This window comes from Ranitomeya imitator, chromosome 7, assembly GCF_032444005.1.
Source record: "Ranitomeya imitator isolate aRanImi1 chromosome 7, aRanImi1.pri, whole genome shotgun sequence".
Lineage (NCBI taxonomy): Eukaryota > Metazoa > Chordata > Amphibia > Anura > Dendrobatidae > Ranitomeya > Ranitomeya imitator.
This window is the reverse complement of record NC_091288.1, coordinates 17,347,833-17,369,432: the sequence shown is the minus strand read 5'-3', so window position 1 is coordinate 17,369,432 and position 21,600 is coordinate 17,347,833. Positions and strand designations below refer to the sequence as shown.

General features: G+C 43.5%; 1 protein-coding gene across 2 annotated transcripts in view; it reads right to left on the bottom strand.

Moving 5' to 3' along the window:
* Positions 1 to 4,019: 4,019 nt before the first annotated feature.
* The window catches only part of ACMSD (aminocarboxymuconate semialdehyde decarboxylase), a 57,060-nt gene continuing 39,479 nt past the window's right edge, over positions 4,020 to 21,600 (bottom strand). The window contains exons 5-10 of one of the 2 annotated variants that reach the window (XM_069732841.1): positions 18,957 to 19,193; positions 10,027 to 10,120; positions 7,645 to 7,740; positions 6,537 to 6,709; positions 5,693 to 5,791; positions 4,020 to 4,703 (exon numbers count right to left, since the gene is read on the bottom strand). In XM_069732841.1, coding sequence (XP_069588942.1) covers positions 4,641 to 4,703; positions 5,693 to 5,791; positions 6,537 to 6,709; positions 7,645 to 7,740; positions 10,027 to 10,120; positions 18,957 to 19,193 — 762 coding nt within the window. In that variant the 3' untranslated portion in view covers positions 4,020 to 4,640. The remainder of the gene's footprint in view (positions 4,704 to 5,692; positions 5,792 to 6,536; positions 6,710 to 7,644; positions 7,741 to 10,026; positions 10,121 to 18,956; positions 19,194 to 21,600) is intronic. The other variant, XM_069732840.1, reaches the window with a different exon arrangement.

Sequence of the window (21,600 nt, the reverse complement as noted above, 5' to 3'; positions counted from 1 at the left end):
CATCAAGACCTAAATTAAGTATTGGATCCCTGCAGAGACCCAAAAACCTGGGTGGATGTTCGGTGCCTGATCCTTTTTTTTTTTTGTATTACCTAGCTGGTCTGTTGCGCTGCTTAATTCTTAATTACTTGATTCGGGATGGACATAATAATGCGAAGGCTCATCTCATGCATTTTTTGGGTGGGCATACACCATGGGCAATATTGGAAGGTTCATACAGACCACCCCAGGGTTTGCTGTTTGCACATAGCTTTGCGATATAGGTTTGGCGAGAAAGTAAGCGTGTTTTGAAGTTCACTCATCTAGTTGGGGAAACTCAGATATGGGATAATCCCCAGTTCTCCCACCTCCAAGGTTTGCAAGATCCAAGTTTCTGGAAACAAAATGGAATAATGACAATCAGATTTTTGAGCATGAAACTTTATTGTCATTTGAACAAATTCATGTACAGTTTGAGATCCCCCCACAGGGAGTTTTATATATATCTGCAATTGAGGCACACCATAACGTATCAGTTCCCGTTTCCTAGATTGCAAGTATCTAGATATCCATTGGTAGGAGTTCTATCAACTGAAGGACCCACAGGTGCAATATCCTCCCTATACACCTTTTTGCTAAATTCCAGAATTGCATCCACATTCAGCTTGCTGTAAGAGGTAAATGGCGGCACTTTATCCCCTCTATTGCTGATGACCAGTAGGATGACGCCCTAGAGGCACATTCAATGGTGTCGTCAATCTCGCAATGCAACCCCTGATGTTTATTTGTGTTATTATTGAAGGTGTGATATCATATTTATGTCACTGTGGACGGTGGACTGTATGGATTATTCTGACTTTACATTGCATTGTTATATGTTTATAATCTTCTCCTGTGGAATCTTTCAATAAAAAAGAGTTTAAATAAAACAACACCTCTTTGAATACTATTTCTTTCAGTGGGAAAACCACATTGCTCTTCAAACAGTGAATATTTTTTCTGATGAGGTTATAAACAGTCATTTAAAAAAGAAAGGTGACGTGTCGCTTCTTTGATGTGGATTCCTTGTGAAAACAAACCAAACTTATCACTGAGGTTAGAAGACTGCAAAAAAAAAAAGAATAAAAAAGAAAACTTTGCATGAGAACTGAATATTTTATCAAAGCTTTTTGACATGGAAAACAGCGTGGTTACGATGAAGAAGTGACGGCCTCCGCCGGTTACGATGAAGAAGTGACGGCCTCCGCCGGTTATGATGAAGAAGTGATGGCCTCTGCCGGTTACGATGAAGAAGTGACGGCCTCCGCCGGTTACGATGAAGAAGTGATGGCCTCTGCCGGTTACGATGAAGAAGTGACTGCCTCCAAAGGTTACGATGAAGAAGTGACGGCCTCCGACGGTTACGATGAAGAAGTGATGGCCTCCGACGGTTACGATGAAGTGACTTCCTGCACGTGTTGCGATGAAGTGACTTCCGCCACCGGTTACGATTAAGAATTGACTTCCTGCACCTGTTACGATGAAGTGAATTCCTGCGCCGGTTACGATGAAGAAGTGACTGCCTCCGCCGGTTACGATGAAGTGACTGCCTCCGCCAGTTACGATGAAGAAGTGACTGCCTCCGCCGGTTACGATGAAGAAGTGATGGCCTCTGCCTGTTACAATGAAGAAGTGACTGCCTCCGCCAGTTACGATGAAGAAGTGATTGCCTCCGCCGGTTACGATGAAGAAGTGATGGCCTCTGCCTGTTACAATGAAGAAGTGACGGCCTCTGCCGGTTACGATGAAGAAGTGATGGCCTCCGACGGTTACGATGAAGTGACTTCCTGCACGTGTTGCGATGAAGTGACTTCCGCCACCGGTTACGATTAAGAATTGACTTCCTGCGCCGGTTATGATGAAGAATTTACTTCCTGCACCTGTTACAATGAAGTGACTTCCTGCGCCAGTTACGATGAAGAAGTGACTGCCTCCGCCGGTTACGATGAAGTGACTGCCTCCGCTGGTTACGATGAAGAAGTGACTGCCTCCGCTGGTTACGGTGAAGTGACGGCCTCTGCCGGTTACGATGAAGAAGTGATGGCCTCTGCCGGTTACGATGAAGAAGTGATGGCCTCCGCCGGTTACGATGAAGTGACTGCCTCCGCCGGTTACGATGAAGTGACGGCCTCTGCCGGTTACGATGAAGAATTGACAGCCTCTGCCGGTTACGATGAGGAAGTGACGGCCTCTGCCGCTACGATGAAGAAGTGATGGCCTCTTCCGGTTATGATGAGGAAGTGATGGCCTCTGCCGGTTACGATGAAGAAGTGATGGCCTCTGCTGGTTACGATGAAGTGACTGCCTCCGCCGGTTACGATGAAGAATTGACGGCCTCTGCCGGTTACGATGAAGAAGTGACTGCCGCCAGTGGATAAGATGTAGACGGTCACTCCGTCAGCCATAAACATTGTAGGCAGTCACTTCCTCCACCGGATACGGTGCAGATGGTCACTTCCCTTGCTGGATACGATGTAGACAGTCCTTCCTCTGCTATAAATGATGTAGGCAGTCACTTCCTCTACCAGATACGATGTAGACGGTGACTGCTGCCAGGAGAATCTCGTCAGTAACGCTGCACAGCCGTCCCAGTAATGTGATAATACTATGGGGCTGCGCGGCTCCATTATGTTGATTGTCAGTAACGATTGCTGGTTTTCTGGCTTCATTATAAGAAATAATAGCATCAATCAAGGCAAGACGCACAAAAGCGGTTTATTTAACCTTTCAGTCGGGAAATGATTCCCGTGAATTGGAGGCGTAATTGCTGATCTGGGATAAATACTGCAGATGTATGAAAACAGCGCGGCATCTGTCACAGCGCAGCTCGCCTAAAGTGGGAGAAACACTGAACATCCGACTGCACGGAAATCCTCCATCGCTGACCGCGTGGAGACGGTATAGCTAATGTGTCGGATCTCTGCTTGCTGTCAGTAATTCTTGTGTACAGGCGGCAATGCAGAACAATCCAGCTGACTCCAGTGCATCTTAAGGAAGAGAAAAACTGAAGCAACATTGCAAATTTGGGTACAAAAATCTCCCTCCCGTTTTGGTGTATGTAGCTCCCATGCAGAATTATGTGTTTCTCCATGGCTGTAGATGACGAACCCTGCTCCTGCACTCATGTGTTACGCTCTTACAACAGGTCCCTGTTTCTTAAAGGGGTTGTCCTCTTTCAGAGTATCCCATTCTCTGGGCACTGTTTGTTGCTAAAAAAAACCGACTAGACTGCACTTTACTCCCTGGGTCCGCTGCAGAGTCTCCACCGCTGCATCTGGGTCTGTTATTGTCGGCAGCGCTGCAGCTAATCAGTGAGCGCTGCAGCTCATCTACATGGTTAGGGCCACTAAGCTCAGTCACTGGCTGTTGACGTGACATCAGCGCTAGAGACACTGACACCGGTGGCAGCGGGGGAGACTCGCCGCTAGATCCAGGGACAGTTGAGCGCATTAAAAAAAAAATGCAACCAGAGACACGGTTGTTTTTTGTTTTTTTTCCAGTTGTGGACAACACCTTTAATAATCTGCGTATATACAAAAATGAGTTAGATAGTAGGTTCTGGCTTTAAATCCCACCAGGGAAAACATCTGCAAGGAGTGTTCCTCCCCCCCATGGGTTTACTCCACACTCCCAAAGACATACTGATGGGGAATTTAGATTGTGACCCCAATGGGGGCAGCGATGATGATGTGTGTAAAGCTGCGGAATATGCTGGCGCTATATAAGCAAAGCATAATAATAAACAACCCATGACTGCAGGGCCGGACCACACGCTGGGTTTACTATGAAGATTCGACAGGTGCTATTTACAGAATATTGTAGGAGATTTTTTAAACAAGTGAATTTGCAAAGTTGCTTTATTTTATTTATTTACATTTTATTATAGATGCATTGGTGTCATTAATTACTTTTAAAGATGTATTCAAAAACAGGAGCGGTATTGTAGTAAAACGCTTAAAACGCCCAATTTCTTCTATTTTTTAATTTTTAATTTTTTTTTTAAAATCGTAAGCTACCGTAATCAGTAAAAGGAAAACTTTCACACTTTTATTGTGGTTTCTCAGTCAAAGCCACGTCTTCCCAAAGAACATATTGCTTTCATTATACATTTAACAATATAATAAAGTGGATATTTTAGTATCTGAGAGTTGCAGGAATTGTTCTCATTGCTCTAATCAATGGGCGGGAAATCATCCCGACTATCCGAGCGCCTCCAATATCTTCAGGACGGTGAACTACTGGGAATGACGCTGATCTGTCCTATTGTTGCTTTATTTCTGTTTTACAAACACTCATGATGACCTGAGGCTTTTAGAAAGTTACATTTATATTTGTTTCTTGCAAATACCTGGTGACTTTTTTTCTTTCTTTTTTTTTTAATTGTACATTTCAGTTTCACACGCTTTATACACAATAGACCTAAGTGGAAAACTTTAGAGAGAAGCCATCAGGTGAGGTCTGGTTTCATTGCCTTTAGGCATCTTCCTAACCATTAGCATGGTGCCGCACAGACTGTCCACATACAGATGTAGCAGAGCTGGAATGCATCATATCATCTTGGGTCCTTCTATAAGAGGGAAGGAAATCCAATGAGTTCTATATAAGACTCGCTGGGCCGCCCGTCATTCATAATCAGTTTTGTTAAGCCTGAGGAAATTCAACGCGTTTTCAGCCAAAAGCTTATCCTGAAAAAAAAAAAAAAAAAATCTCACGAAATTATAAAAAATAATACAATAAAAACAGCTATAATAATAATACAGGAGCAGTGCCCCCTTGTAGAGACTAAAGATTAGTATATTGGGGGCACTATGTAGAATCTCCTACCCATTTAGTTCCTAATTCTTTATGCTACTCAGGTCTGTAAGCTCTAAACACCTCAGGAGGATGAGGGGAGAAGGCGCTTTTATTATTACTATGTGGAGTTTTATGAAAAAATGTTTAAATGTTTTGCCTTTTCAGGCTGTTTGTTCCCCATACATTGAAGATAGAGAATGAGCAAACTGAGAATATGTCGGTGAGATCATCATGACGGGGAGTTTGTATCTCTTTTATCCATCTTCTGAGTTCCCGTCAACTGGTTTAAGACCACATCAAAGTTTGATGTGGTTAATGGTTACAGTGCTGCTTAAAAAAAGAAAAAAAAAAACAACAACAAACTTCCCCGTCAAAACGGGCTAACTAATGGGTCCTCAGTTAACTCATTCTACAGACAGCAATGTGCAGGGAAACAAAGGGCCTGTAAAATAGATTTTGCCCAAAATGCTCATGTTTTAGAAAAAAAAGTCCGTATGCTATAGATCTGCACCAGAAAAGTGCATTTGTGACCTCCGATGCCACACTGCACTCTACAGATGGGGATGACGAACATAGAAGAAAGTCTGTCCACAGACAGAGGAACATGACCTTTGGCCTTCTGGAGAGACGCTAAGGGCGCAGTCAGACTGACATATAAATCGGACCAAGATCAGAACGCAGTGCACAGAGCGGCCCTCCTGACCAGAGCGCAACGGCTGCATAGAAATACATGAAGCTGTCACGCCCCGGTAGGGAGAGCCGCCGGCCAGTCCATGCATTGCGTTCTGATCTCGGGACAATTTATATGGTCGGATTTATACGGCCGTCTGACTGTACCCTTTGCATAAGACGACCCTTATATTTTAGGAAACCTCTTTACCTTTAATTTTTGATCAAAGTCTTCCATTGACTCAATCAATAGTCCAGGTTTATGTTCTCCAAGGGGGAAAGGATAGTCCGTTCCTAACAGAATCTTGTCCTGAAAGTGAGATTGAAAAAAAAGCTAATTATCCAGTGTTAACCCCGTGCACCTCTGTAGTGGAATAAATACTTGTGGATCCTTTTAAAGTTGACTTCTATATTGCTACTTATTTTTCACTTCTCGCTTATGGACCTGCAAGTTCTGATCTCAGTGGGTGTCCTCCGTAAAGCTGTTTTACCACCGTCTGTCTTGCATTGTTTCTCAGCCATGAAATTAATGTGCAAGGTGTGATTTCTTGGAGAAATAATTGGCATAGAAGTTTCCTCCAAGATCATAACTTACGTGCTGCTCCCTCAGTGTAGTAGTATGGCGTCCCCGAAGCGCCACATTGGAAGGACAACCGGCACCCGAGAACATGAGATGTAGCCGCCTCTGTCATATATTGTCTCGTGATTGAAGTTCATCCTTCCCGATTTTGGTTCCTCTGCGTTCATATTGCTGTTTACTGATCCTGACTTTGGCCTTGTTTCCTGCCTATTCTTGCTTGTTCTCTGGGTACTACGCCTGGTACATGTAGTGCTACACTGGACCAGGCTCCTGACAATGCCCTAGCCTCATGTCTTGGCTTGCTTGATGGTGTAGTTCTCCAACAGAATGGCTGACACCAATCTCCGACCATGCTGAGGACTGCGAGGGAATTAGTTCAGAACGCAAGAACTACGGGCGAGAAATTTTGGCTGCAATACAGTCGCGTGACCCTACACGTCGGTGGATGATGACCCTGTCTTTACCTGTAACTCACCTCTCCTATTATGTCTACAAGCAGTCCTAATGCCCGAGGATCATGTACCAAGGAATCTATGTAGAAAGCACCAAGATACTTCCGAGGAGGCACCGTATTGTGAACGGCGCAGAGATCCGGGCGTACATTGAAGCCGTGATCAATACGACCGACTGTAAATGGGAAGGCTCCCCCTAAAAAACACAAAGTTCAGGTCTAGTGTTTGCAAAACTACAACTCCCAGCAAACCATGACATCCTATTTAACTAAGGCCGGTTTCACACGTCATTTGCTCCGGTACGAGAGGTGACCATTTCCTCACGAACCGGAGACACTGACTCATGTAGACACATTAAAATCAATGTGTCTCTGCACATGTCAGCGTGTTTTCACGGACCGCGTGTCCGTTTGGAAAACACGGAGACATGTCATTGTTCGTGGGAGCGCACGTATTACACGGACCCAATAAAGTCAATGGGTCCGTGTAAAACACGTACCGCACACGGATGTTGTCCGTGTGCAGTCCGTGTGGTGTGTAGGAGACAGCGCTACAGTAAGAGCTGTCTCCCCAGCGTGGTGCTGAAGCCGCTATTCATTTCTTCTCTCCAGCATCGTTCGCTGGAGAGAAAATATGAAAAATATGGGAGGTGGAGCCGCATATTCATCACTGTAATAGGCAGCACCACGTGACCGCTCATACAGGAGAAGCTGCGGCGAGGACAGGAAGCAGCACCAGCGAGGGAGCCGGGTAAGTATTTTATTAACAACGCGGGGGCGCACAGGGGGTGGGAGGGGGTTGGGGACAGGGATCTTTATTTTAAACACCCAAAAAAAAAGAAAAGATTTTTCATATCTTCTCTCCAGCGAACGATGCTGGAGAGAAGAAATGAATGGCGGCTTCAGCACCAGATGCAGGGGACAGCGCTTAACTGTAGCGCTGTCTCCTGCACGGTGCGTGTGGTACCCAGTCGGCACATGGATGCCACACGTGTGCCACACTGATGTACCACGTGAGCACACGGACACGGATAATTCCGGTACCGATTTTTCCGGTACCGGAATTATCTGGACGTGTGAGACTGGCCTAATAGAGGAAAACGGGAGTATGTCAGATGAGTAAGTGACCTACCTCCATGAGCAAAGCAAACTCTGAGTTTTGGAAACTTTTCGAATATTCCACCCATAATCATACAGCAAATAGCAGTGGTGGTCTCCGCTGGCATCCCTAACATAAAACAGCACAGGACGAGGTTATAACATATGGGTGGTCAAGGATTAGAAAAACATGGCTGCTTTCTTCTAAAACAAACGGTGCCACACCTGTCCGCAGGTTGTGTGTGGTATTGCGGCTCAATCCCTTTTTAAAAGAACTGAGTTCTGCAATACCAAACACAACCTATGGACAGTTGTGGCGCTGTTTCTGGAGGAAAGATGCTCCAACATCAGTGATACTTTTTTCCGCTATCCTTAGTGGTCTATGCAGTTATAAACTTGGAGTCTCATGAGCTTATTCACATGGTGTTGTGCAGCGCTGAATTGGGGCACCTTAATCCCACGCTTCGTATGCACAGGGGTTAATGTTTGCTTTAAAGTAATCTGCTCCAAAGCTTTATATTCAATTTTCCGCTGTTTGTTTTTTTTTTGTTCTTTTTTTTTAAGCTGGTCAGATAATGAAATTACTATCTGAGCCCATGGAAGGCGGCTTCTGCTAAATAAGGCTTTGTTCATACGTTGCATTTTTGCAGCAGCATTTTCTTTTTTTAATGCAAAATAAAAGCTGTTTTTTTTTTTGTTTTTTTTTATAGCGTCAGCAAAAACTATGAGATTTCAGAAACCTCATCCACAGGCTTGTTTTCTTTTCCATGACTGAATTGAAAAACTGCTTTTTTTTTTTTTTTTTTTTTTTTTTAAAATCTGCAGCGTGTCAATGCTTCCTGCATTTTTGCAGCATTTTTTACATCCACAGAAAGTAACGATTAAATGCAAAAAAACGCATTCAGTTTTTGCAATGTGGGTGTAATAGGATGTGAAAACCATCTATTTTTGCATTTTTATTTTTTATTTTCACAAGTATAAACCATAATGTCTTGGTATCCTCACATGAGGGGGGATGTTAGTATTTTTTTTTTATTTTAAAGTTAATTTCACTTTATTTTTTAAAGTTTTATTTATCCTTTAGTTTCTCCTGACTCCAAGCTTTTTTGAGAATAGTCACTATTTGTTCAAACATAAACAACTTTTTTTAAAGTTGGGAAAAGAGGTTTTTCAATCCAGCAAAGTGAATTCAATTCAAAAATACTTTTTTTTTCTGACATTATTAAAATAGTAGCATGGGAATAAAAAAAAATATACTGACGCATTTTGAGTCCAGCACAACTTAGGCTACGTTCACATTAGCGTTACGCTAATGTGCGTCGCTGTTGCGTCGGCGACGCGCCCCTATGTTTAACATAGGGGACGCGTGCGTTGTTTTGGTGGCGTTTTTCGCCACGTGCGTCGTTTCCGACGCTAGCGTCGGACGCAAGAAAACGCTACATGTAGCATTTTCTGTGCGTCCGATTTTCATCAAAAACGACGCACGCGTCGCAAAACGTTTTTCCGTGCGTCGCAGCTGCGTCGCCGACGCAACGGCGGCGCGACGCTAATGTGAACGTAGACTAAGCGATTAAGGCTATGTGCACACGTTCAGGATTTCTCGCAGAAAATTCCTGAGAAAAACCTGAAATTTTCTGCAAGAAATCTGCATGCGTTTTTTGCCGCGTTTTTGATGCGTTTTTTTCCGGACATTTCCCAATGCATAATATAGTGGGAAATCCGCAAAAAAAATCCGCAATATTAATGAACATGCTGCGTTTTTTACCGCGATGCGTTTTTTTTCGCGGAAAAAAACGCATCATGTGCACAAAACATGCGGAATTCATTCTAAATGATGGGATGCTTATTGTATGCTGTTTTTTTGCGGCTTTATAGCGTTTTTATCGGGAAAAAATGCGGAAAAAAACTTGAAAAAACAGCAATGTGTGCACACAGCCTAAGAGACAGCTAGACTCAAAACGCGTCAGATACATGTATTTTTTTCATGTCCTTGCTCCTGTTTTAATGAAGTCACAATAAAGTATTTTTGAATTCACTTTGAAAACCATCTTTTCCCAAAACCAGGATGAACAACATATATTGGATGAAGTGAGCTGTAGCTACAAACTTTTTCCCCTATCAAGTTTTACCAAATTACCTTTTTTTTTCCCCAAAAAAAATGTTTTATGGCTGTACATACGTCTTGCATTGGTGGCCTAACACCTTGTATTGTTCATGTCTACAATGGAGAAGCTAAACTGAAGTTTGGGATCCTGAAAAAAAAATCCGCAAAAAAAAAAAAAAACGCTGCATTCAGGCTGCAGGCTTTTTTTTCTGCCAAGAGATCAGGTTTTGGCTGCAGAAAAAAAAGCAGCAAAGTGATAACATAAGCTAATATGACATGCTTCACCCTGCACTTGCAGTTACAAATACTAACCCACCAGCCAGGGAAGCCAGTATTTGGACATCCTTCCATCCAGCTGCATGTCCCAGGGGTGAACAAATATAGAACAATTTAATTCTTCCGCTGCCTGGAACAGATATTGGCAAATAGGAGATAAGTGTCAGAACTATTTTATTTCTAAAGACAAGAAAAACCTTTTACATGGTTCGGTCCACGATAAAAATTGGATGTCACATGTATCGCTGTGTCATCTGATCTGAGTGCTGTCAGGTTTGTACTGTTTAATTGGCTGGAGAAGCTTCAAATTTTATATATTTTTTTTTGTGCACAAGATAAAATAAGAATGATATATGGATCAAGAACGAATGGAAAATGTTTCCAGCTTACCAAAAACATGTATCTGAATGAGGCCTTAGAGAAAACAGGACAAAAAGGTATTGTACATAGACCTCCATGGTGTGGAGGTGGGAGAAAGTATCTATAGTCTCAAGGAAGGCAGAGAAAAAAAGACTATAGGTAAGGCTACTTTCAGACTAGCGTCGTTTGGGATACATCGCAATGCGTCGTTTAGGGTAAAAACGCATCCTACAAAGTTGTCTGCAGGATGCGTTTTTTCCCCATAGACTAACATTAGCGACGCATTGCGGCGCATTGCCACACGTCGCAACCGTCGTGCGACAGTTGCGTCGTGTTGTGGCGGACCGTCCGAACAAAAAAACGTTGCTTGCCATGCGCGGTCGGAACTTCGTCCCCACCTCCCCACAACTCAATAGGGCAGCGGATGCGTTGGAAAAATGCATCCGCTGCCCCCGTTGTGCGGCGCTTCCACAGTATGTGTCGGTACGTCGGCCTGACGCAATGCGACGGGCGGAGTACGACGCTAGTGTGAAAGTAGCCTGAGGTAGAACGCCCATGAAGAGGAAATAGGTTTAGGAGTTAATGAAGACAGCTGAACTGTAAATACACAGACCACACATCCAGCCTATATTACTGGGAGAGACACACAGAGCTCACATCCAGCCTATATTACTGGGAGAGACACACAGACCTCACATTCAGCCTATATTACTGGGAGAGAGACACAGACCTCACATCCAGCCTATATTACTGGGAGAGACACACAGATCTCACATCCAGCCTGTTTTACTGGGAGACACACAGACCTCACATCCAGCCTATATTACTGGGAGAGACACACAGACCTCTCATCCAGCCTATATTACTGGGAGAGACACACAGACCTCACATCCAGCCTATATTACTGGGAGAGACACACAGACCTCACATCCAGCCTATATTACTGGGAGAGACACACAGACCTCACATCCAGCCTATATTACTGGGAGAGACACACAGACCTCACATCCAGCCTATATTACTGGGAGAGACACACAGACCTCTCATCCAGCCTATATTACCGGGAGAGACACACAGACCTCACATCCAGCTTATATTACTGGAAGAGACACACCGAGCTCACATCCAGCCTATATTACTGGGAGAGACACACAGAGCTCACATCCAGCCTATATTACTGGGAGAGACACACAGACCTCACATCCAGCCTATATTACTGGGAGAGACACACAGATCTCACATCCAGGCTATATTACTGGGAGAGACACACAGACCTCACATCCAGCCTGTTTTACTGGGAGACACACACAGACCTCACATCCAGACTATTATTGGGAGAGACACACAGACCTCACATCCAGCCTATATTACTGGGAGAGACACACAGACATCATATCCAGCCTGTATTACTGGGAGAGACACACAGACCTCACATCCAGCCTATATAACTGGCAGACACACATACCTCACATCCAGCCTATATTACTGGGAGAGACACACATACATCATATCCAGCCTGTATTACTGGGAGAGACACACAGACCTCACATCCAGCCTATATAACTGGGAGACACACAGACCTCACATCCAGCCTATATTACTGGGAGAGACACACAGACCTCACATCCAGCCTATATTACTGGAAGAGACACACAGAGCTCACATCCAGCCTATATTACTGGGAGAGACACACAGATCTCACATCCAGCCTGTTTTACTGGGAGACACACAGACCTCACATCCAGCCTATATTACTGGGAGAGACACACAGACCTCTCATCCAGCCTATATTACTGGGAGAGACACACAGACCTCACATCCAGCCTATATTACTGGGAGAGACACACAGACATTATATCCAGCCTGTATTACCGGGAGAGACACACAGACCTCACATCCAGCCTATATAACTGGGAGACACACAGACCTCACATCCAGCCTATATTACTGGCAGAGACACACAGACATCATATCCAGGTTATATATTACTGGGAGAGACACACAGACCTCACATCCAGCCTATATTACTGGGAGAGACACACAGACATCATATCCAGCCTATATTACTGGGAGTGACACACAGACCTCACATCCAGCCTATATTACTGGGAGAGACACAGACCTCACATCCAGCCTATATTACTGGGAGAGACACAGACCTCACATCCAGCCTATATCACTGGGAGAGACACACAGACCTCACATCCAGCCTATATAAATGGGAGAGACACAGACCTCACATCCAGCCTATATTACTGGGAGAGAGACACAGACCTCACATCCAGCCTATATTACTGGGAGAGACACACAGACCTCACATCCAGCCTATATTACTGGGAGAGACACACGGACCTCACATCCAGCCTATATTACTGGGAGAGAGACACAGACCTCACATCCAGCCTATATTACTGGGAGAGACACACAGACCTCACATCCAGCCTATATTACTGGGAGAGAAACACAGACCTCACATCCAGCCTATATTACTGGGAGAGACACACAGACCTCACATCCAGCCTATATTACTGGGAGAGACACACGGACCTCACATCCAGCCTATATTACTGGGAGACACACAGAGCTCACATCCAGCCTATATTACTGGGAGAGACACACAGACCTCACATCCAGCCTATATTACTGGGAGAGACACAGACCTCACATCCAGCCTATATTACTGGGAGACACACAGAGCTCACATCCAGCCTATATTACTGGGAGAGACACAGACCTCACATCCAGCCTATATTACTGGGAGAGACACACAGACCTCACATCCAGCCTATATTACTGGGAGAGACACAGACCTCACATCCAGCCTATATTACTGGGAGAGACACACAGACCTCACATCCAGCCTATATTACTGGGAGACACACAGAGCTCACATCCAGCCTATATTACTGGGAGAGACACACAGACCTCACATCCAGCCTATATTACTGGGAGAGACACAGACCTCACATCCAGCCTATATTACTGGGAGACACACAGAGCTCACATCCAGCCTATATTACTGGGAGAGACACAGACCTCACATCCAGCCTATATTACTGGGAGAGACACACAGACCTCACATCCAGCCTATATTACTGGGAGAGACACACAGACCTCACATCCAGCCTATATTACTGGGAGACACACAGAGCTCACATCCAGCCTATATTACTGGGAGAGACACAGACCTCACATCCAGCCTATATTACTGGGAGAGACATACAGACCTCACATCCAGATTATATTACAGGTAAAGAGACTCATGAGAAAATTGGAAATGAGGTCAGGCTGCAAACTGTAAATCAAGGGGCCTGAACATGAATAAAGGAAGGGAGATTGGAGACAGAATATTAATGCAGTTTTGTTAACAAAAGGTAACCGCTAGTCTACGCCATAATATTTTTTCCATGTCAGAGGTGTCTATAAGGCTACGTTCACATTAGCGTTGCGCGCCGCTGCGTCAGCGACGCAACGCACGACGCACAAAAAAACGCGCGCAAACGCACGCAAAAACGCTGCGTTTTGCGACGAGTGCGTCGTTTTTTGACGAAAATCGGACGCACGAAAAATGCAACTTGTTGCATTTTCTTGCGTCCGACGCTAGCGTCGGAAACGACGCACGTGTCGGAAAACGCAACAAAAAAAACGCACGCGTCCCCCATGTTAAACATAGGAGCGCGTCGCCGCTGCGTCGCCGACGCAACAGCGACGAACATTAGCGGAACGCTAATGTGAACGTAACCTAAATTGGCTTCTGTAAACTTGCTGGTAAATGTAACCAAGGGGTATGGTTTCTCCTTGCAGAGAGTCGGCATGCTTAACATGTCTCTCTTCACAAGCAGAACGTTACCCCTTGGATCCCGGTCAGACGCCTTTCACACAGCCAAACCAGATCGCACACATTTCACTGATGAGGGGCAGTACCCCGAAACTTGGTGTCTGCAAATTGAGATTCTGGTTTTGGCTTTAATCCTTAGTCATGTGACGAGGTTTTGCCACTAGATGGCGATGTTGCTATATAGAGAAATATAAAGCTGCTGAGCTAATATTCTCTGTGTAGAAATCCTTTAGTGACACCTAGAGGTAGAATTGCAGTACTGCAATATAGTGGACTAGGCTGGAAAGAGTTAGGGTATGTTCACACGTTCAGGATTTCCATCCTTTTTTTTTCCTGACTGTTTTTTAAAAAACTGCAGCTCTTGGCAGAAAACGCAGGTCCTTTTTTTGGTCCTTTTTTGGTCCGTTTTTGATGCGTTTTTTGATGCGTTTTTTGATGCGTTTTTTTGATGCAGTTTTCTAGCCAGAGTCTGTGTGTTTTCTAGGAATTTTTTTAGGGTTAAAATGGCTGAAAATACCCTAACCCTACCCCTAACCCTACCCCTAACCCTAACCCTACCCCTAACCCTACCCCTAACCCTAACCCTACCCCTAACCCTACCCCTAACCCTAACCCTACCCCTAACCCTACCCCTAACCCTACCCCTAACCCTACCCCTAACCCTACCCCTAACCCTAACCCTACCCCTAACCCTACCCCTACCCCTATTCTAACCTTAGTGAAAAAAAAAAAAAAAAATTCTTTATTTTTTTTATTGTCCCTACCTATGGGGGTGACAAAGGGGGGGGGGTGTCATTTACTATTTTTTTATTTTGATCACTGAGATAGGTTATATCTCAGTGATCAAAATGCACTTTGGAACGAATCTGCCGGCCGGCAGATTCGGCGGGCGCACTGCGCATGCGCCCGCCATTTTGCAAGATGGCGGCGCCCAGGGAGAAGACGGCCGGACGGACACCGGGACGCCGGGTGAGTATAAGGGGGGGAGATTAGGGCACGGGGGGGGCATCAGAGCACTGGGGGGGGGCATCGGAGCACTGGGGGGGGGCATCGGAGCACGGGGGGGCGGGATCGGAACACGGGGGGGGCAGCCACACTCCGCCCACGCACTTCCGCCCGCTCCCCGCACTTCCTGCTGCAGCGGTTCTGCACATCAAATCGCAGTAAAACCCGCAGATATATTTTTGATCTGCGGGTTTTACTGCGGTTTGGACCTCACAATGGAGGTCTATGGGTGCAGAACCGCTGCGGCTCCGGAAAAAGAATTGACATGCTCCTTCTTTTTTCCGGGAGCTATTCAGCGCGTCTTTTTTTTAACAATTTCCGGACCATGTGCACAGTGTGTCCTGTTTTCCATAGGGTACAGTGTACTGTACCCTGCATGGAAAACAGCTGCGGAACCGCAGCGGCAAAACCGCCGCGGTTCCGCGGTAAAAAACGCACTGTGTGAACATGGCCTTAGGCTGCTGTCACACTATCAGTATTTGGTCAGTATTTTACATCAATATTTGTAGCCAAAACCAGGAGTGGAACAATTAGAGGAAAAGTATAATAGAAACATATGTCTCTGGATATGTCTCTATGTAAAGTCTTGTCTAAAGTCCACTTTAAGGGAGGATATTAGCGAAGGAAATGAGGATGTCGAGTCCATATGGGTCGAAATTCATGGAGGGAAAAATGGTAACAAAATTCTCATTGGGGTCTGTTACAAACCCCCAAATATAACAGAAACCATGGAAAGTCTACTTCTAAAGCAGATAGATGAAGCTGCAACCCATAATGAGGTCCTGGTTATGGGGGACTTTAACTACCCGGATATTAACTGGGAAACAGAAACCTGTGAAACCCATAAAGGCAACAGGTTTCTGCTAATAACCAAGAAAAATTATCTTTCACAATTGGTGCAGAATCCAACCAGAGGAGCAGCACTTTTAGACCTAATACTATCTAATAGACCTGACAGAATAACAAATCTGCAGGTGGTTGGGCATCTAGGAAATAGCGACCACAATATTGTGCAGTTTCACCTGTCTTTCACTAGGGGGACTTGTCAGGGAGTCACAAAAACACTGAACTTTAGGAAGGCAAAGTTTGACCAGCTTAGAGATGCCCTTAATCTGGTAGACTGGGACAATATCCTCAGAAATGAGAATACAGATAATAAATGGGAAATGTTTAAGAACATCCTAAATAGGCAGTGTAAGCGGTTTATACCTTGTGGGAATAAAAGGACTAGAAATAGGAAAAACCCAATGTGGCTAAACAAAGAAGTAAGACAGGCAATTAACAGTAAAAAGAAAGCATTTGCACTACTAAAGCAGGATGGCACGATTGAAGCTCTAAAAAACTATAGGGAGAAAAATACTTTATCTAAAAAACTAATTAAAGCTGCCAAAAAGGAAACAGAGAAGCACATTGCTAAGGAGAGTAAAACTAATCCCAAACTGTTCTTCAACTATATCAATAGTAAAAGAATAAAAACTGAAAATGTAGGCCCCTTAAAAAATAGTGAGGAAAGAATGGTTGTAGATGACGAGGAAAAAGCTAACATATTAAACACCTTCTTCTCCACGGTATTCACGGTGGAAAATGAAATGCTAGGTGAAATCCCAAGAAACAATGAAAACCCTATATTAAGGGTCACCAATCTAACCCAAGAAGAGGTGCGAAACCGGCTAAATAAGATTAAAATAGATAAATCTCCGGGTCCGGATGGCATACACCCACGAGTACTAAGAGAACTAAGTAATGTAATAGATAAACCATTATTTCTTATTTTTAGTGACTCTATAGCGACAGGGTCTGTTCCGCAGGACTGGCGCATAGCAAATGTGGTGCCAATATTCAAAAAGGGCTCTAAAAGTGAACCTGGAAATTATAGGCCAGTAAGTCTAACCTCTATTGTTGGTAAAATATTTGAAGGGTTTCTGAGGGATGTTATTCTGGATTATCTCAATGAGAATAACTGTTTAACTCCATATCAGCATGGGTTTATGAGAAATCGCTCCTGTCAAACCAATCTAATCAGTTTTTATGAAGAGGTAAGCTATAGGCTGGACCACGGTGAGTCATTGGATGTGGTATATCTCGATTTTTCCAAAGCGTTTGATACCGTGCCGCACAAGAGGGTGGTACACAAAATGAGAATGCTTGGTCTGGGGGAAAATGTGTGTAAATGGGTTAGTAACTGGCTTAGTGATAGAAAGCAGAGGGTGGTTATAAATGGTATAGTCTCTAACTGGGTCGCTGTGACCAGTGGGGTACCGCAGGGGTCAGTATTGGGACCTGTTCTCTTCAACATATTCATTAATGATCTCGTAGAAGGTTTACACAGTAAAATATCGATATTTGCAGATGATACAAAACTATGTAAAGCAGTTAATACAAGAGAAGATAGTATTCTGCTACAGATGGATCTGGATAAGTTGGAAACTTGGGCTGAAAGGTGGCAGATGAGGTTTAACAATGATAAATGTAAGGTTATACACATGGGAAGAAGGAATCAATATCACCATTACACACTGAACGGGAAACCACTGGGTAAATCTGACAGGGAGAAGGACTTGGGGATCCTAGTTAATGATAAACTTACCTGGAGCAGCCAGTGCCAGGCAGCAGCTGCCAAGGCAAACAGGATCATGGGGTGCATTAAAAGAGGTCTGGATACACATGATGAGAGCATTATACTGCCTCTGTACAAATCCCTAGTTAGACCGCACATGGAGTACTGTGTCCAGTTTTGGGCACCGGTGCTCAGGAAGGATATAATGGAACTAGAGAGAGTACAAAGGAGGGCAACAAAATTAATAAAGGGGATGGGAGAACTACAATACCCAGATAGATTAGCGAAATTAGGATTATTTAGTCTAGAAAAAAGACGACTGAGGGGCGATCTAATAACCATGTATAAGTATATAAGGGGACAATACAAATATCTCGCTGGGGATCTGTTTATACCAAGGAAGGTGACGGGCACAAGGGGGCATTCTTTGCGTCTGGAGGAGAGAAGGTTTTTCCACCAACATAGAAGAGGATTCTTTACTGTTAGGGCAGTGAGAATCTGGAATTGCTTGCCTGAGGAGGTGGTGATGGCGAACTCAGTCGAGGGGTTCAAGAGAGGCCTGGATGTCTTCCTGGAGCAGAACAATATTGTATCATACAATTAGGTTCTGTAGAAGGACGTAGATCTGGGGATTTATTATGATGGAATATAGGCTGAACTGGATGGACAAATGTCTTTTTTCGGCCTTACTAACTATGTTACTATGTTACTATGTTACTATATGCTCCATTTCTGCATTTATCACCCACTCCTGGTTTTGGCTTACAAATACTGCTAGTGTAACGGCAGCCTTATAGATAGGGACATCCGATCAGATTTCGCCAGGATTAGCTATGTTGTTCTGTTAGTGCACAAGGAAAAAGACATAAAAGAATTATTGCTGTGTTCAGTACCTGCATAGAACATTCAAACATTTACTGTGCATCTATAGTGGATGAAATAAGTATTGAACAAGTCACCAATTTCCTCGGTAAATATATTTATAAAGGTGTTATTGACATGACATTCTCACCAGATGTTGGTAACAACGCTTTCAATCCACACAGCCAACGAAATCAAACCATAGATGTCCATAAATTGAGTTCTGCGGGTTACACGGTCCCTCTGTGCCGTGTATATGCCTTATTAGAACGTGCGTTCGTTTAGAGTAGTCTAGTAGCGAACACAGAATGTTCCTGTGACTTTTTAGTTAGAACGACCACTTACTGCATATACGGGGTAGAGCTCTGTTGAGTCCAGTTCCCACTGATTCACATGGGATCCAATCTGCACCCCTGGGAACCCCAGATCTTTCACACATCGGTGCATTTCCTCCACCGCCAGCTCCGGACTTTGCATCGGGAGCGTCCCAAGCCCAACAAATCTCTTTGGATGCTTCCTGACCACGGCGGCCAAGTCATCATTGAGAAAGCGGGAAACGTCCAAGGTGTCATGTGGCTTCGCCTGGAAAGAGAAATCACAAAGTGTCCTGAGAGCAACATGATTCTCCCTAAAACTTACAAATCCGCTGCAAAGACTTTTTTCTTTTTCCCGTAAAGGTCTGATAGGTACATGCCATTGACTGGTTTCATAGACGGCGCTCGGTTTTCCACTTTTAAGTCAATAATTCCCATTTATTTCATAAAGAAAAGTGTTCAGTTTTCTTCTATACTATGTTTTCCCATTCCTCACGGTTTTCAGCATCTCTAAAGTTTACCATTAGCATATGAAGCAGCGAGTTTAAAAACAATGAGAAACTGATCCACAAAATTCTGAAGCGGACAGAAGCTCAGAGAAAACCTAAAGGTACGTGGGAACGGAAAATGATCTATTATTTTAATGAATTTTTGAGAATTTTTTTTTTAATTTGTAATATGTCTTTGTGTTTATTATATATATTCTTTGTAATATTTGATAAATAGCCTCACTATTTTTTGAGGCTCATAACTTTTCCCATTTCTCTCGGGGCTTGATCTTTGCACACTGAACTGACATTTTTATTGATACCATGTTGGGTTACATATGACATTTTGAATCCTGGTTATTGTATTTGGGAAGGGGGGGGGGGGGGAAGAGCAGTGACCCAGAAAAATTAAGTATAATTTTTTTTTTTTAGCATTTAATGTAAAAGTTAATAATGTTATACTTTGGTAGATCAGACTTATATGGACACAATAATACCAAATATGTTTATTTTTTCACATTTTTTTAATTTTTGAATAAGGAAAAGATGGTGGGTTAAAGTGTTATATTTTTTTACTTAACATTTATTTAAAAAAATGGTAATCTTATTTTTTTTCGTCTTCTTAAGGGACCTGAACAAGAATGATTGCTCATAGTTTCTTGCAGTAAATAGTATGTGCTATATTCTGTTATGAAACTTGGACCGAGGATGACATCTACCACTCGCAATAGGTGATGTCACAGCTCACCTATTCCTCCTCCTGTACAATGACTGATAACACCTCTATATACAGTAGATAACACAGGATCCATCATTCACAATAGGTGATGTCACAGCTCACCTCCTCCTCCTGTACAATGACTGATAACACCTCTATATACAGTAGATAACACAGGATCCATCATTCACAATAGGAGATATCACAGCTCACCTCCTCCTCCTGTACAATGACTGATAGCACCTCTATATACAGTAGATAACACAGGATCCATCATTCACAATAAGTGATGTCACAGCTCACCTCCTCCTCCTCCTGTTCAATGACTGATAACACCTCTATATACAGTAGATAACACAGGATCCACCATTCACAATAGGTGATGTCACAGCTCGCCTCCTCCTCATGTACAATGACTGATAACACCTCTATATACAGTAGATAACACATTATCCACCATTCACAATAGGTGATGTCACAGCTCACCTCTGCCTCCTGTACAATGACCGATAACACCTCTATATACAGTAGATAACACAGGATCCATCATTCACAATAAGTGATGTCACAGCTCACCTCCTCCTCCTCCTGTACAATGACTGATAACATCTCTATATACAGTAGATAACACAGGATCCACCATTCACAATAGGTGATGTCACAGCTCGCCTCCTCCTCATGTACAATGACTGATAACACCTCTATATACAGTAGATAACACATTATCCACCATTCACAATAGGTGATGTCACAGCTCACCTCCGCCTCCTGTACAATGACCGATAACATCTCTATATACAGTAGATAACACAGGATCCACCATTCACAATAGGTGATGTCACAGCTCGCCTCCTCCTCATGTACAATGACTGATAACACCTCTATATACAGTAGATAACACATTATCCACCATTCACAATAGGTGATGTCACAGCTCACCTCCGCCTCCTGTACAATGACCGATAACACCTCTATATATAGTAGATAACACAGGATCCATCATTCACAATAAGTGATGTCATAGCTCACCTCCTCCTCCTCCTGTACAATGACTGATAACATCTCTATATACAGTAGATAACACAGGATCCACCATTCACAATAGGTGATGTCACAGCTCACTTACACTCCTCTCTTGATATTGACCTTTGCTCAGAACGGAATATCCAGAAATCTTTTTATTTTTTTTTAGAATAAAATAACAAAAATTGATATGAAACCTTAAAATTTTTTTTTTCTATTTTCAATAATTTTTAGGTATTTTTCCAAAAAGAAAAAAAAAAAACATTTTTTTTTACAACAATAACAAGCTGTGTATGTAGCATATCACTTCTATTTTTTAAGTGTCTTCTCCCAATATTTTACTATACTTAAGACATACTATTCATTGTAATGGGAGAGAGAGGCAGGGGAAGGGTAAGAAAGACAACAGCAAATTTTATTAAGGAGGGGGGATTAGAAGGGTAAAG